Source organism: Lissotriton vulgaris, chromosome 8 (genome assembly GCF_964263255.1).
Source record: "Lissotriton vulgaris chromosome 8, aLisVul1.2, whole genome shotgun sequence".
NCBI lineage: Eukaryota > Metazoa > Chordata > Amphibia > Caudata > Salamandridae > Lissotriton > Lissotriton vulgaris.
The window spans coordinates 294,096,917-294,114,481 of NC_141696.1; the positions used below are offsets into that span (position 1 = coordinate 294,096,917).

At 43.6% G+C, this 17,565-nt stretch overlaps 1 protein-coding gene across 12 annotated transcripts in view; it reads left to right on the forward strand.

Annotated features, from left to right (window-relative positions):
* Window positions 1–17,565, forward strand: part of ROBO2 (roundabout guidance receptor 2) — a 770,916-nt gene that overhangs the window by 699,087 nt on the left and 54,264 nt on the right. For all 12 annotated transcript variants that reach the window (XM_086934061.1, XM_086934068.1, XM_086934067.1 and 9 more), the window contains 2 exons: window positions 2,247–2,507; window positions 12,825–13,033. In XM_086934061.1, the coding sequence (XP_086790187.1) occupies window positions 2,247–2,507; window positions 12,825–13,033 (470 nt within the window). The remainder of the gene's footprint in view (window positions 1–2,246; window positions 2,508–12,824; window positions 13,034–17,565) is intronic.

Here is a 17,565-nt window from a genome sequence, read left to right on the forward strand (position 1 = left end):
TCTCACCAGATATGTGCGTTATTAATATAGGGGACCGGGCACCAGTTTTGACTCCAAACTTGAATGATGCAGTTACGGAGGGGTCCCCACCATCAGAGGCCACTTCTATTACTGTCCCTGTCTTTAAAATGTGCAACAAGGATAACCCTCGATGTTATAGGCAAATCTAACTGATTGATTCAGTGGTTAAGGTTGTGGGAGGGTCCTTTTGGACAGATTAGTGTTGTGGACTGGTGATCAAAACATTTTGTTAGAGGTGTAGTATGGATTTTGGCCTAGCAGGTAGACTGTGGACCAATGCCTGAATCAGTTTATGCTTTTATGTAAATAAACTGTTGCCCGTACAGGTTCTGTCCATTGAGCTTTTATAGATCTCACCTCAGCTTTTGACCGGGTAAACAAAGGCAAGCTGTGGCAAATTATCATGTCTATAGGGGTGCAGTGCATCGGTACGATTTACAAAAGATTTGAAGTGCTCCTGTTATTTTAAAGCTGGTAGAGGGGTGAGACGGGGATGTTTCTTGGCCTCTTTTTTATTCACTCTGTATGTTAATAAGCTTGAGCAGGTCTAGCTGGACACCCAAGCAGATTGTCCACAGGAGGGGGGGGGTCCTGAACTTTGCTGATGTTACTGTATGCAGACAATGCAGTTTTAATGTCAAAGACTTCAAGGGTTCTGCAGGCTCTGCTGTACTCTGTTGCTGCCTTTATGGGCTACCTTTGTTTATCGTTTAACTTTATTAAATCTTTTGTGATGCTTGTAGGCCCTCAATCATCCAAGACAAAACATTTTAAATTGGGAACACATATTCTACCTAAGACTAGGGCATTCTCATACCTGGGCATGCTGTTTGATTCAAACCTGAGCTGGAGCCCTTTGGTGAATAAAGAAAAAAGCTGAATTTACCAGGGCTAACCCAGCTGTCTTTAATTTTGCCACAAGGTCGGGTAGAAGGTTTATTAGGTCGTTAGTGCAAGTTTAGCTAGCTAAATGTGTTTCAAAAGTGACTCATGGGAGTGGTATTTGGGGCTATATCAAACAGAAAATTGTTGAAAATATTTTTTTAAGACAGCTTTTATGTGTTCCACAATGTGTCTCAACTTATGCAGTGCATAAGGAATTGGGAGTAGGCTATGTAACTGATATAATGACCCTTCATCCATTCTTGCTTTGGATTAATATTTGGACAAGGAATGAAACTAAGCTGAACAAAGATATACTGAAGGACTGCCTCTCCCTCGATGACTCATCATATTCCTTGGCTTAAATTCATTCAGTTCAATGCAGATTTTAGGAAGGGTCAAACTTTTTCAACACCCCAAGGAGAATAGTTAAGGCAGACTCTAAATGGATTCGAGAATATTTTATGAGGCAAAAGATAATGGCTAGACAACAAGTAGCCTTTCAGATGCCCATGGTATGCAAATACATCTTGTTAAAATCGGTTCAAACAATGTAGGCTTATCTTACAGTTGTAAGTAACAAATATGACAATTTACCAGGTTTAGGCTGGATCTATTGCACTATCTGTTACCCTTTCCTCATGGCAGGCAAAATGATTGTACACGTGTGTCCTGCGGCTGTGACAGAGTCTCAGCAGGACACTATGAACTTTATAATGTTTTATAAATGTTATTTTGCACCAAGGAAAGCGTACATTATCACTTTGTTAAAGCATAAAATATTCTCAAGGTGCAACCAGCTCTCCTGTTCTTACAACTGTTACCTGCGGATATTATTTAGAATGTAGGTAGTTTTTTAAAAGCTGCAATGAGACTGACAAACAGCTGAGCTGTGTGAGTATCTGTAGATAGAGTGTCTTCAATTCTAGTTTGTTTTATATTGCTGGATGGCATCTTTTAAATGTAGGGACGTTATACACTTTTTAACATTTTCTCTTTTTATTGTTGTGTTGTTTGTATTTGTGTTGCTTTTATGGTTTGTGCAGAAAATGAGTAAAGTTTGATGATTTTCACACACTACTCCTTAAAGTTCATTTCCTCACAAATGGGATGTGAACCTCAGCCTAATACATTTTACACCCAAGACACTTGTTTTTTCAAATGCAAAATGTCCTTCTTAGTCCAACTCCTACATAACTCTTTGAAGCCAAAAGAGAAAAATTAATACCAACTCTGATCTTTTTTTAGAATAAATATCATTTGAGGTGTATATATATATATATATTCCCCCTGTTATTACTATCAACATATATACTTTTAACCAAGCACCCTTATGATTTTAGGTATGACAGTGATGGTTGGTGTCCACCTTTGCCAATTCAGACATACCTGCACCAGGGTATGGAGGATGAGCTGGAAGAAGATGACGAGAGAGTCCCAACTCCACCTGTGCGTGGGGTGGCTTCCTCGCCTGCAGTGTCATTTGGTCAGCAGTCTACAGCAACGTTGACCCCCTCACCACGGGAGGAGATGCAGCCTATGCTTCAGGCTCACCTTGATGAATTGACAAGAGCATATCAATTTGATATAGCAAAGCAAGCCTGGTAATTATCTTGGATTGTAAAAAAAGTTAATAACAGAAATATATACACGTTTGCTAATAAACGTAATGCTTGCTAGTAGTAGTAGTAATTACATTACATCCATTAGACAACCTAATTGGAAGGAGGAGTACTCATATGGATTTTTTTTTAGCAACCTTCCACCTAAAACTGCTGAAATACGAGGAAAATCTTTAATTTTGAATTACCATTTGCAAAAAACCTTTTGGTGCATTATCACCTCTATCATAAGAAGGGCCACTGGAATTATGCAGCAGGAGAGGGCCAAAATGGGTGGAAGGCATGAGTAAATTTGGTGGCAAGAAAAGGCAAATAATGCAGCATAATGTGGTACATTTTGTAACAGCATTACTTCATTATTTCATTATTTTTAAACTTAATAACACTGTATGAGGATTGGTAGCAGCTCCTTAGTACCAGTTTAACACCCAAGTAAAGCATTAAGTAACAGAAAGGTGGCCGGTCCAGCTTTGCAAAGTGCATTCCAATGCGTGGCAACACGTTGCTCCATTTTTAGAAACTTTTGACCGATTGTTTTGATAAAATCTGCTGATAAGGCAGTAGATGATAGATTATGTGGCAAATGCGGCAAATCTATAATTATGTGAAAATCGCCACACATTCACATAATTCCAGTGGCCCTGATCATAAGTCATATAATTCAATCATTGTAATTTAAAAACAGGTAAGTATTCCTTTGCAGCAGGAATAAAACATAAAGTAATGAGTATGGATATATATAATCTCAGATCTAATTCACCAGCAGAGATTCTATTATTATCAGTTTGGTATCTGATCACCTGAACGCTCTAATGCATATTAACTAGAGCCAATAATAATGAAAAACAGTCTTTCAGTTTTTCTATTAGGCCTAGCTCATTTTGCTTTACATTTCTATACTTTTGCGTAAGTCAGCAATTGCCCACACAATAATGGCCAAAGGGAATGTGACAGGACAACGGCTTGATGCTACCTATATATGAGCTCCCACATTGTCCAAATTGGAAGACCTAGAGAAGTAAATGTTTTTCACGCATAACATTCTGTGATCAGCAGGTAGTCCTTGGTATACATGTGTGGTGTGCAAAGAGGAACTATCCAAAAAGATACAACTAAAAGATAAATAAATGTAAATGTACACACTTAATTTATTATAATAAAGGAAAGCTTAAATATGAAAAATATTGTAATGTGTTTAGAATTGATGAAGGGTGCTAATGTTCCTGGAAATCGTTACATCAGTGGAAAGTAGAAAGGCAGTAACACAGTGAGTACGTGCTCTACAAGTAGCCAAGGGGGAGTATTGATTTGACACAATTTGAGAATTTGCAGTGGTCAAACCTTGAGCTACTGCTAATTAATGTATACCTAATTAATGTATGAATGATCTGAGTCTATGAGACCAGTTTGTAAATGCTGATTTAGACAGATCAGGATTTCTACATTGAGGTATTTTTAATGGAGCTTATAAAGTGGACGAAAGACAAGGCAGTATGTGGTAAGGGTGCCCCATTGGTTAGTAGGCTAGGTTTGTACTAGACAAGGGTCCTATTGAAATTTGGTGTAGGTGATGCATTGTCCAAAGAATGGTGGATGTCCCATCCTTCCAATGTGGAGTGCATAGAGGTCCTAATTCCTCCTAAAAGCTAAAATATATAAAGATCGTGTCCCAATAAACAGATAAAACAAGGATCTAAGCCATAAACATTATTACTGTATCTGAGAATACTGTTGCTGGCAACCTTACCATTCAATCATGAATGTAACTGAACATCTCAGTCTAGAATTCTACAATTACTTTGCAATTTGATAGCTATTATTAGTCATGCGTGGGCCATCATAATGTGGCAGGGGCTGCATTGTGAGCATATTTTGTCTGGGACTGTTTAGCCGAGCTCAAGGCGCAGCAAAAGTCCAAAATCCAGAGTTAAAAAATAGAACAAATCGGTGAAACCAGAAGTGGAAGCAATTTCATGCAAAGCCAGTTTTTCTTCAAATTGTATTGTCAATGTTGACAGGATATTCTTGCCATCATGTTATGCATAGAAGACATAGTAACTTGTAAGGATTTATTTTAACGGGATGGGTCACTGTCACAAGCGTAACGGATATCCTGCGCAACTTATTACAGGTGCCGCAGAATGTAATGTATATGGATGCCATTTATAGGTCACCAGGGGTTACAGCTGTGACCCGTGGCTTGCCATTTGCGACCTATGGCACTGGATTTGCGACCCCAATTCAGAGGTCACAAATCAATGCCAAGAACATAGGGGTAGGTCACTTTTATGCCCATTTTATATTACACTAATAGTGAATAATAAGGTGTCATGTACTTTTAGTGGACTAACATAATGGAGCACCAGGAACTGGAATAAAATGTGTGCTGGTAGCAGACACAAGTAAAACATATTTTGAATGTATGTGCGCCAGATGTGTTTGTGTGAGTGTGACAGTGTGCATTTGTGTGTATCTAAGTGAACAGATGGGAGTTAAAGTGAATGTGAGTCAATGACAGTGAGTGAGAATCAGCGAGATTTGTTGTCAGTGTCTGAATATGAGTGAGTAAGAGTGAGTGACAATGAGTTAGCGAGATTAAGAGTGCCTAAGTGAGTCAGAATGGGTAATTGAGATTGAACGTGAGAGGAACTAACAAGGATGAATGTGAGGGAGTGTTAGAGTGTGAGTGAGAATGACTGACATGAAAAAGTGAATAAATGAGAATAAGTTAGAATAATTTAGAGTAAGGGTGATTATAAGTGATAGTGAGTGAAAATGTATGGGTGAGAGTAAATTAATTTGAGTGAATGCTAGCAAGAGTGAGTGCCTGTTAATGTGGGAGCCAGACAAAAAGCCCTGAAGCTGGCAAACCTGAGGATGCACTTGGTGTATAGGGGCTCCATTGGCAAAATTTTGGTAGCCTATTTGAGGCAATTATTCTCATAAGGGAATATGGCTGAGATACCCGCCACCCCCTCTCAACACAATCCCCAAAAGGAGGGAAACCGGAAACAGTTCTTAAAGTTTTTGGATGTGGGATGGAGTGACCATCCCGGCCGTATTTATTAAAACAAAAAATTAAAACATTAAACGTTTCATGTTATGTACAATTTCATTATCACATTACGATGTTTGGCTAACCTTAACATAATCTCTAATACAGAGGTTCTCCTAGCCGAACTAGCATCCTACAAAAACATTCTCTAAGAACACTGAAATTGTACATCCTAACGTTTAAGGGCCAACGGCAAGGTCATAACCGGTGTCAAGATCCCTAACCAGACTTACCCCTCCCACTTGGGAGGGGCGACAGCACAGAGGCTTACCTCAAGTGCAACTACTAACAATTTCCCTTGACTTGACGGGGGCACTTAAGACTCGACGCCATTTAAAGGTCGTTCGAACTCTTGTGTGTGGTATCTAGAAGGTATCGTTGACCTCTCCCCACCCCACACAACTTACCGCATCTGCCGTCGCAGATGACCCTGGCCCCGGGAAATTCCCCAGGAGGGGGCTGTAACCCCTCCTACAAAGGAAGGGGCCTTGACCGCCTTTCCTTTACTTCCGGCGACCCGCCCTTAGACGGGACCGCCTCCCCACTGAGGGGCCAATGGCCACCTCTCCCGAGCGCTCCCATCCGTGTTGGGTGACGCCCACTCATAGGGATCTACCAATTAGTGCTCACCGATCATGACCTTACCGCCTACCAAAAATAAATACGACAATTCTTAAACCTATGAAAACATTGGTCACTACGACCGAAAGAGCATGCTAGAAATGCAACACTACATCAAATCATTTTAATCGTAACAACCTAGACGGTATTCACCATACTTTATTATGATTAACCACAAACTGATACTGTCACAGCCTGTAAACGAAATGGAAAAACCAACTTATAAATTCACTTTATTGCACAACAACTTGCTGTCCTCAGGGGCTGGTGGGTGGGTCAAAATTGGCTCTTCGTTCCGTCCCGAGCTCACGTGTAGCGAGGAGGTGCAGCTTCGGAGCACAAGAACAAGAGGACGTCTTCTGGTCTTGCGCCTTCTTTTATCCGTCTTCAGGGCGGGCGAAAACCCGCCCCTGCCCGCCCCGAGGGCGTGGCTGGCTGCGTCGGTGTCTAGGCCAGCCCACTCTAGGGCGGGAAAAAGCGCGCCCCGGCTACGCCGCTTCGGGCATACCAGCCGAGACGCGCCTCCCGCCCAAAAATGGCTTCCCGGGGGGATCGAGGCACTCATCCATACGTTCGGGGGGACCGAGTGGTCGCCCCTTTCCATATGGCTGAGATACCCGCCACCCCCTCTCAACACAATCCCCAAAAGGAGGGAAACCGGAAACAGTTCTTAAAGTTTTTGGATGTGGGATGGAGTGACCATCCCGGCCGTATTTATTAAAACAAAAAATTAAAACATTAAACGTTTCATGTTATGTACAATTTCATTATCACATTACGATGTTTGGCTAACCTTAACATAATCTCTAATACAGAGGTTCTCCTAGCCGAACTAGCATCCTACAAAAACATTCTCTAAGAACACTGAAATTGTACATCCTAACGTTTAAGGGCCAACGGCAAGGTCATAACCGGTGTCAAGATCCCTAACCAGACTTACCCCTCCCACTTGGGAGGGGCGACAGCACAGAGGCTTACCTCAAGTGCAACTACTAACAATTTCCCTTGACTTGACGGGGGCACTTAAGACTCGACGCCATTTAAAGGTCGTTCGAACACTTGTGTGTGGTATCTAGAAGGTATCGTTGACCTCTCCCCACCCCACACAACTTACCGCATCTGCCGTCGCAGATGACCCTGGCCCCGGGAAATTCCCCAGGAGGGGGCTGTAACCCCTCCTACAAAGGAAGGGGCCTTGACCGCCTTTCCTTTACTTCCGGCGACCCGCCCTTAGACGGGACCGCCTCCCTACTGAGGGGCCAATGGCCACCTCTCCCGAGCGCTCCCATCCGTGTTGGGTGACGCCCACTCATAGGGATCTACCAATTAGTGCTCACCGATCATGACCTTACCGCCACAGGTCCGGATAGTTGACCGGCTATCCGGACCCCCCACAAAACTCCTACCTAAAGGTCATGTTTTAAAGATTTTAACCAGGCTAGGAAGTCTCCTATGAGTAACTCATTCCCCGCCCTCGACAAATGCACACCATCCCCCAGATACATACTGTCATCACTAATACAATTATGCGAGATCGAATGCAATGTCTTGGAACGGAACAACCTACTCACTTTGTTATTCAATTTTTTAACAGAATGATTCAAAGCAGGGATCGAGATAGCCCCCCGCCACACTTTTCGTGGGATCATATGAGACCATGCAATTAGGCACCCCGGAACTCTCCTCGCTAACCAACTTACCGTGGAAAGCATAGCCTCCAGGAGAAGTCGTCTACCGGTGGTGACCAAATCAATGCCCCCCAAATGCACTATGACTATGGACGGCGGTGACCTCATCCGCTCTAACAAGCCCTCAAAAAATTCCTGAAACTGGTCAATACAGAGACCGCCCCTTCCGTAGAAGGACACTCTGTACCCGTATTCCCCAGGTACGTGAACCATGTCACCTGCTTTGAATACGTCTGCAGCCCGTCTCACGTATGAGTGGCCCACGACCCAAACCTCCTTCCTCACAGCCGGTGACGTGCGACCGCTGACCTGGTGTTGGGTCGACTGCTCAGTCTGCCCTGCCGCGTAGGCTTGCGCAACTGAAAACAAACAAAAGACAAGAGGCGTGAGTACATGATTACAGCTTCACAACATGTGCAATCGCACGTACCTCTTATAACAATTGGAGGACCAGCGCCCCACACGTTTCACTTGTTCTACGTTAAGACCCCTGGCTGTAGCTTCAGTGGCAGCCCCTATACGAAAGGAGTGGGTCCCAAATTCGCCCGGGTCCAAGCCCGCTGCGGCAATGGCCATTGCAAGCACCCGTTGAAACTGAAACCTCGTCAGCGGGGTGGCGTCTGCATGCCTCAACAATGTCCCCCCCCATGATGCCACCCTTCGTGCTAGGTAATCTTCTAAGCACTGTACCGGACACATGGATGACTCGGGGTTCCTGCGAATGATCGTGCAGTCCCCTTTCCCATCTTGGTCAGTCTTGGACCTGAGAAAGGAGACAATCATCGCATCACCCCTGATCTGGACATGCTCCCTGCACAAGCCCCCCGTCACATCCTGTTTGTTCCTTGCAACTAGCTCACTAACTCTCATAGCCCCGTGAAATGCCAGCGTAAATGCAGTCCGGAACAAACAGGTCTCGAACGGGGACGAGCATGTGTTCGGGAGTGTGACCAGTAACTGGGACAACCTGTCTAGACCTATCGGTCGTCGTACGTCTACTCTGCGACCCTCTAGACGTTGCCACCCACGTAGCGCTTTCCGTACCGTGAAAGACGCTGTTGGGTCCAGGATGCCATGGGCCCTGGCAACAAAGGAAATGGCGGCACGATGCCTTTGGGCCGTAGCCACCGATTTCCCAGCCCTACGTAAGGACATCAGAAAAAGTACTACCAACTCTTCCTGACCCCAAAGTCCCCCTCTTTCTGCCCCCAAAAAGGCTAAATAGGCCTGGAACGCCCCTTCATATGCCTTCCTTGTCCTGGGTGCTAGACTCTCTCCCACGAGGTGACGAAGTTCGGGGCACCGAGAGACCAGAGAGCTTCGGGGAAGGGTGCCGGCTCCGGGTCCGCTGAAGGAAGGAAACCCGAGAAAGCCTGCATGTGAAAACGAGACAGTGCATCAGCAGCCTGATTCATCACCCCTGGGACATGTTTTGCTCTGAATACCACGTTCAGTTGCATACACAGTAAGACAATTTCTTTGAGGAGCCTCAAAATCAATTTACAACGGGCTGCCTGACTATTGATGCATTCTACCACGGTCATATTGTCGGACCAGAACACAACAGAATGATCTCTGAACCCTTCTGGCCAGGTTCTCAGGGCCACCAGAATGGGAAATAGTTCAAGGAAAGCGATATTACTTGTCAGCCCCTTCTCGTGCCACCATAGGGGCCACTTTTGTGCCGACCATTTTGTGCCGAAGATGGCGCCAAAACCTACGCTTCCTGCTGAATCTGTCCATAGCCCTAGCTCTTCAGAGGACACGGCTGGCTTGTTCCAGACGACCCGGCCATTGAAGTCCGCCAAGAATGCCAACCAAATCCGCATGTCCTGGCGGACCTCAGCCGATAACCTTGTGCGATGATGACCCTCCTTCAGGCCAACCATCGCTTGGGCAATTGAGCGGGAAAAGGGGCGAGCCATTGGTATCACCCTCAAGGCAAAGTTCAACTTTCCCACTAACTGTTGCAACTGATGCAGTGTAACTTTGGATGCATTTAAACATACTTGGAGGGCTGCCCTGAATTTCGACACTTTGCTAGCTGGTAAACGGAAGCACCCCTCCCTTGAGTCCAACTCGATCCCCAAAAACTCGAGGCAAGTCGTGGGACCCATAGTTTTACCTGGTGCCAATGGCACGCCAAGGTGATCCATTAACACACAGAATTCAGCTAAGGCCTGGGCACATTCGGGATTACCGGCGGGGCCAAGGAACAGAAAGTCGTCAAGGTAGTGCATTACATTTCGGAAACCCGTTTTCTTAGTGAACACCCATTGCAGGAAAGTACTGAATTGCTCAAAGTAAGCACATGATATAGAACATCCCATTGGCATACACCTATCCATGTAAAATAACCCCTGGAACCCGAATCCCAGAAGACGCTGGTCGTCTGGGTGTACCGGGAGCAACCGGAACGCTGACTCGATATCAGATTTCGCCATCAACGTCCCGTGCCCCAGGCGATTCAAGATGGCTACCGCCTCATCAAAAAGATGCGTATCGCACCGAACAAACTTCTGGATCAATTGCGTCGTTCACCGAAAGACCATGCGGAGCAGATAGATTATGGATCAAACGAAACTCACCCGGGTCCTTCTTGGGGACCACTCCTAACGGAGAACAAACGAAATCCGGTACCGGGGGTTCACTAAACGGGCCGGCGACCCGTCCCCGGCTAACCTCTTTCTGAATTTTTTCTTGCACTACAGATGCATGTTGTAAAACGGAAAGTTGATTTTTGCACATCCCTACACCCTGAAAGTCCCCTACCGGGATGCGGAAACCATGTGTAAAACCGTTCCGCAGCACCCCGGCAGAAGTACGATCCGGGTATTCGCTGAGCCAGGGAATCATTGCCAAGGTATCAATTGGGGTTGGTAAAGGCGCCCCTCGGCCTAGCTTAGACCTGTTTGGCGCCTCCCTTACCCCCATTCTCACCCGTTCTGGCTCTGCACGATGACTCAGGATGGGACGACCCACACGTACTACACTCATGTTTGAATTTACACGATCCCGGAGGCCTGGTACATTTCCCCTTGTTGAAATTAAAACAGAAACCCTTTCTCCCTGTATTGCCTGCGGGCCTCGACTGGTCGTCGGTGCTCGTACTTGGTCGAAAGGGCGTCCCCACATTTTGGCGGGAGTAATCAACAACAGTGCTCCCGACCAATGGCATTCTTAACATTCCCGATTCTTTCATTTTATCCCATGTTAAAGAATCGTAACAATCCCAAGTCAAACTCTTGTTATGTTCCTTTTCTTTCCTGAACAGATTGTCATAACAAAACCAATGGTTACCTAGATACGCTGTCGAGTAACCCATAATTCGTGATTGATAAACGGGAAACTCAGGAAGCAACTCGGGCCTACGTTCCCCCAAAATCGATGTGAAAATACCCCATGCATTACCCCAGTTGCCAATGTTCTCATTTACCTTAAAGGCGGCCATCTTTGCGCGCCAAACACTCGGATGCATTAAGTCCTTCTGACTTTTCACATGCTCCACATCATAATGATCAACAAGCAGGGAAAAAATATTCACGTACTCCCCCGCCCAAATCTTTTCCTTTATAGCTAAAGGCACATGTTGTCCTAATCTCTCTCTACGAGAGGGTGCTGACTCGTCCCTTGCAATCGGCAATGGCCGCTTACCTGCACCGGACGCAGCTTCTGCCGCTTGCGGCTTGTCTATCCCCGCCAACGGCGTAGCCACTCTAGCTGCCTCGTTCTTCTCACGAAGCCCTTTTATCAGCGCCTGTGCCTCGGCAGCCGTGGCGCCATCACTACTATCCCCCAACCATGCTGCTAGCTGTGCTGCCAGCTCGGGAGGCATGTCTTCTTTGGATGTCGGGGTGACGACAACGGGGATTGGATTCCCCTCCCTCGGTACTGGGGTCGGCGCCTCGAGCGGGGCAGAGGGAACCGGGACGGCCCCACCGGCTGGAACCTTTCTCGGCCTCTTAGGTCTCCCTCCAGCCGGCGCAGGGCCCGAACCCTCCTCCCCATCTCGCTCCGCCAACCGTTTCTTTATGTCGGACACTTCTTTGCAAAGGGCCCGCACCATCTGGTCGGTCGTCATTCTCTTTGCGCCTTTCTTGGGCATCTCTCCGAGGAAGTATCTAGAAGACAAAGAAAAAGATCAAAACGCTCAAAATTGGCTCTTCGTTCCGTCCCGAGCTCACGTGTAGCGAGGAGGTGCAGCTTCGGAGCACAAGAACAAGAGGACGTCTTCTGGTCTTGCGCCTTCTTTTATCCGTCTTCAGGGCGGGCGAAAACCCGCCCCTGCCCGCCCCGAGGGCGTGGCTGGCTGCGTCGGTGTCTAGGCCAGCCCACTCTAGGGCGGGAAAAAGCGCGCCCCGGCTACGCCGCTTCGGGCATACCAGCCGAGACGCGCCTCCCGCCCAAAAATGGCTTCCCGGGGGGATCGAGGCACTCATCCATACGTTCGGGGGGACCGAGTGGTCGCCCCTTTCCAGACTACCATGACAACATAGTGACCCTGACACACTAGAGGTAAGAAACCACATTTGAACACTGCTTGAAGATGGTTGTCTCATGTTCTTCACTTGTTGGCTACAACTGAGGGCTAGTATTATGCCCCACCGCCAATGATCATGTCAGCATCCTAACATTGGGGATGTCTAAGATAGAAATGTGTCTAAGTGGTACTACTATTTAATTATTGTTATTAGGGTTACCACACCTTGACATGAATTCCTGTGTAATTCAGGGTCATAGGTCATAGGATGCCACTTCCCTTGATATCGTCATGGCGTTTTGTTGAATCGATTTCCATATTATTGTTCTTGTAATAAAGCATACAGGGTCATGTTTCCGAAAGAGTAACCCTAAGCCAAGCTTTAATTCTAGCCGTTGGGTTCAACCTCGAGAGCTGTCAAATGATATCCATTCCATATTTTTTCTCCGTTTTAGGCATATTCAAAGTAATTCTCAGCCACCTCTAGCTCCGGTTCCACCCCTTGGATATGTTTCTGGGGCATTTCTTTCAGAAATGAAAGCCAGCATTGCAGACGACGAAGAGGACGATATTGAAGAGGAAGACCTCGAAGTCACCAGGCCACTGAGAGGTCTGGAACATACGCCAGGTTCCAGTACAGACAATCTAGACAGCTCTGTGACTGGTAAGTACTCACTAGAATCCGCAAATATTGAATGCAAGAATGTTTACTTAGGAAATGTATGCTGCTCTAATTCTTTAACATTTATAGCGGGTTAGTATCAAACACGCGTTAGTATCAAACACGGAGTTAAAGCTAAACAGGCTTTGGTACTACGTTTGCATAGCTGTTAAATGATAAGAAATTTCATGCATTTTAAAAAGCTTAAATACATGAAAGGAAACTCAATTTTATCCGAAGCTTTCATGCGAAGTTCACTCTGCTGGCGAAGCAAGCCTATTATTCCACATGAAAAATACTTTGACATTGAGCAAGTATATTTTTTGAATTAAAGAATCAACCATTTATAAAGGAACGAGTAAGTTTTCTCAGATGCAGTTTGTGATATTCAAGGAATACAAATATTTACAAAGTAAATTGTCATTTCTTTCAATAGTTAGGTTTGTTAATATCACTGAAAACTGGTCCATTGAGCTCATATGTAGTGCACTGTCTAATCACATTCAGTACTGTTCTGTTCCTTGTAGAATCATATATATATATATATATATATATATATATATATATATATATATATATATATTCAACAGTTGCATTCGTATTTCATGCCGCATTATGGGGCACATTTTACTTTCAGATTATGATTGCAGATTACGCATAACAAGGGAAAGCGCTCTAAAAGATTGATATGACTGTTGGTAAATGTTGTTTATACTGCAAGAGCAAATCAAAACAAATATGGGAGAGCCTAGTATAGTTTTCAATCTGTTCATTAGGTCAGATTGTCTATATCCATTTAGAAAGATTCATGCACACTCCAACTAATCAAACATGAGATTATAAAGTCTGTGAAGTTTATTCTGCCATATTTGATTCGTTATAATTCCTTGTCTTGTTTTTGACACAATACTGCTAAAATCCCTGCACTTTAAATATAGTACAGCAAATATGCTCTTTAGGGATACAAAATAGCTCCTGGTATCCGGAATCAGTTACAAAAAGACTTCTTTTTTATATATTGAACTGCTTACATTTTACGAAAAGTATATGCTTTAATAAAAGATTTCCCCTTTTTTATACCATGTGTAAAATAATATTTGATGAAATGTATTTGATGTATATCTTTTTAGAATCATTTTTAAGTTAAATATAAGGTTGTATGTTAGTGTTTTAAATAACTATGCATCAGATAAATACACTTGAAAGTAATGAAACAGCCGAGAGGTTAAACACAGCAGTATGTGTTTCAACATTTGTTGATGTACGATTTTTGTTTACACACGATGTAGCCAAATATTATTAGAAAGGGTCTTTGGCATGTAGAGTTATAGTGACAAAACACAAACACACACATTGTGTACAGATATATGTAGTCTATTTATAGATGATAAATCCTGTGTCTGGAGGGTGGATCATAAATCGAAATATTCAGAATTTACCTTAGGGACAGGATGGCTAACTGGAAAGAGATAACCATGTTGTCATCCGATTGCACCTCAGCTCTGAATCACTTGCTGAACACATTTGCAGAACTTTGCCCCCTTAACAAAACAAGAAAGCGAAAGCCACCAACCCCCACAGAGGAAAGAGACAGTGTGACAGTGATGAAGCACTGACTCCTATATAATTCCTCTATGGCCCTTGCTCAATTAAATGTTGGACTACTTTATTCGGCATCTACTTTCTCCCTGACCCTCAGGCTAGACTCCATGCCACCGTAATTAAGATTTAACAACCTCGGCTACACAACTGCAAGTAAAAATCCTGCTACAACCTAAGGCAGCAGAGTTAAAGTTTAAATTCTTGAATTCAGAGTGTTGGCTTATTAGTAGACCCGTATGTTAAGCCACTTTGCCTGAATTCCTAGCATAATCCCCCACAGGCCTGAATTCCGCATATTTTTGCATATTTTACTTAGAGTTCTGAAGATTTTTCATTATGAATGCAGTAAAAGCTTTTCGGTAGTAATATATTAAAAGATAATGACAATACGTTTTGCATTGCTCTTTCTTTTCAACATGAGAAAATATGTTAAGCAAGGCAGATCTATGCTATGAATTAAATATGGATGTAAAGTTCCAATATGTACAGATTTTCCATTCCATAACCAGAAAGGCCTCCACTAAGAAGGGTGTGTCCAACACCGTGCAGGTGTTTTAATGTCAAGGTCATCAGTACTTCTAAAGCTTAGAAAATCAAGATATATATATACCGTGGTGCTGTCTGCTTGTGGTGCTGTATTGAGATTTTGCTGTTGTGGGAACATTAGTAGTTCAATATACATCCGACATAAATTAATACTTTAATCATCTCTGTCGGATTCTGATGAATGTAAATATGTAATAATTATTTTTAATAATGTTTAGTGATTTTATAATTATGGTTAAATTGATTTCCCTCATGGCGTTTTTACTTTTTAAAAATATTGTAATGTTTTAATTATTCAACAATAAACCACTACCTACGTAATACTTAAAGAAGCAGACCCTAAACAGAGCTGTACTTAACCTGCGACTTTTAACTGAAGGGGACACACTAGTTACACCTATCAGAGAGCCATGCATTGGTACATGTAAAAAATAGGATTATACAGGTGTAGCCATTACACTGTTAATATTGCAGCCTTAAAGTAATTTCTCAGAAATAACAATTATTAAATGGATTTCACAAGTGCATGTGATGTTGGCTGTTTAACCGAACAGAAAATGGCTATATTCTACACTTGTGTGATTCTTGCTTCACTGTTATGGGCAATGCCGTGTCCATCTAACTTTGTGGGGTAAATCGACTTGGCAATGATTGATTCAAACCATACGCCATAGATTTAAAATAACAGGTAGTACAACAGGGTCAGCAGAAAAGGAGAGGACGCTATACTCATCTGCATCTTGATTGGCAAAAGCAAATACTGCTGTTATTAAATGCACAGAGTTCTACCTTCACTATCTAGAGGTGTCTGGTGGTGTCAATAAGAGACTGTGTAGGGGACACTCATCATCAAAGTAGATATCAGTGGCCTACATTAAGTGAAAGGCTTCAAACCCGGTTTCCGTTAGGCCCAGACATAGTTTTATGGCGAAACAGTCTTTACAATGAGGTTTTCGCCTCATTGAGCCTTTACCACACATTTTGTATCACACATATGTTTACCATGTGCATGCCTTTACAATGCATGCCTTTACCACGGACTTAAGGTAAGTTGGGAGAGTGGGGGTCTCCCCCCACAAATACATTGTTTTCATATATAAAAACAATGTGTGGTGATGGCATGCGTTGTAAAAGCATGTTTTGAGGTAAAAACGTGTGGTAATAAATGTGTGATAAAGGCATACGATGTCTTTACCTGCATTGTGCTGTCGTACAATCGTTTCATGCAAGCAGGCATAAATATGAATATTGGATTTAGTGTATTTAAATTAATTTACAATTGTGATACACAGATTGGAGCAGAAAATATTGTGCAGGAATTGTGAAATTCAACGCTCCACAGCCACATGTGATGCACAAGTAACTTTCACTGCATTGTTTTACGAACCATAAACGTATACGTTGAGCAGTTACTTACGTTTCGCAACTTTTGTTTGTGAGAAGACACCTTGCATACAGTATTCATGTGGGCACTCTGACTAGTGTACTTTGAAGAATAGATATACTTTTTGTAAAATGTATACATATTTCTCATAGAAAAACTGGGATAAAACTACAGTCCCCCCACCCCCTAGTTTACACCCACTGTTGTACTGTGCACACATTCTATACAAATGCAGACACATGTAGCGTTATGTACTTCATATCAGTCACTTCTCACTGAGCGGTGTCTAGGAGAGCCTGCATAGAAATGTACGAGTTTCCTTGCCTCATTTTCAGTCTGCCAAAATCATGCATAGATTACTTCACTACCATAATTATCGCTCCACTGTTATGCCAAACATTGATCCTTTTATAGCAAAGGCACAAATCCTCTAATGTGATCCCATCATTCCCAACATGTACTTAGCAAGGATGCTTTTGTTGCCTTGCAGTCTGTAGGACACCTTCAGTACCATTTCCGACTATTTAGCCCCATGTGTTACATTCATGTGTCTCTCTGTAGGTTGACAGAGAGTCACTGAAATCAGTTTGAGTGCGAGATATTGAAGCTTCTATATTTACATTAAACATTTTCCTCAGAATTTCTGCGGCCTCTTACTACTTTGCCACATGACATCCACAAATGTCTTAGTTGGAAAGACCTTGTTTGATCTCCAGTGAGTCGATCACTTTTTCAGTGCCTGTGAGAAAAAGTGAGACCAAATAGTTGAATTCTGGAACTTTTATATACTTTTCTAGTGCATTTGCAAACAATCCAAATTATTTTCCAGGACAGTGAGCACTGGCAGAACCTTTGTCCATGCCCTAGTTCCTGGTGAGCCTACCTAGGGTGATGTAAAGTGAATCTCAAACACAACTAGAGTTGTGGGTTGTGGTTGGTCAGCTTTGGGGAACAGGCATTCACAGGATTTGAAGGGGGTGTCAGTCTTGGGTAGTCAAACACC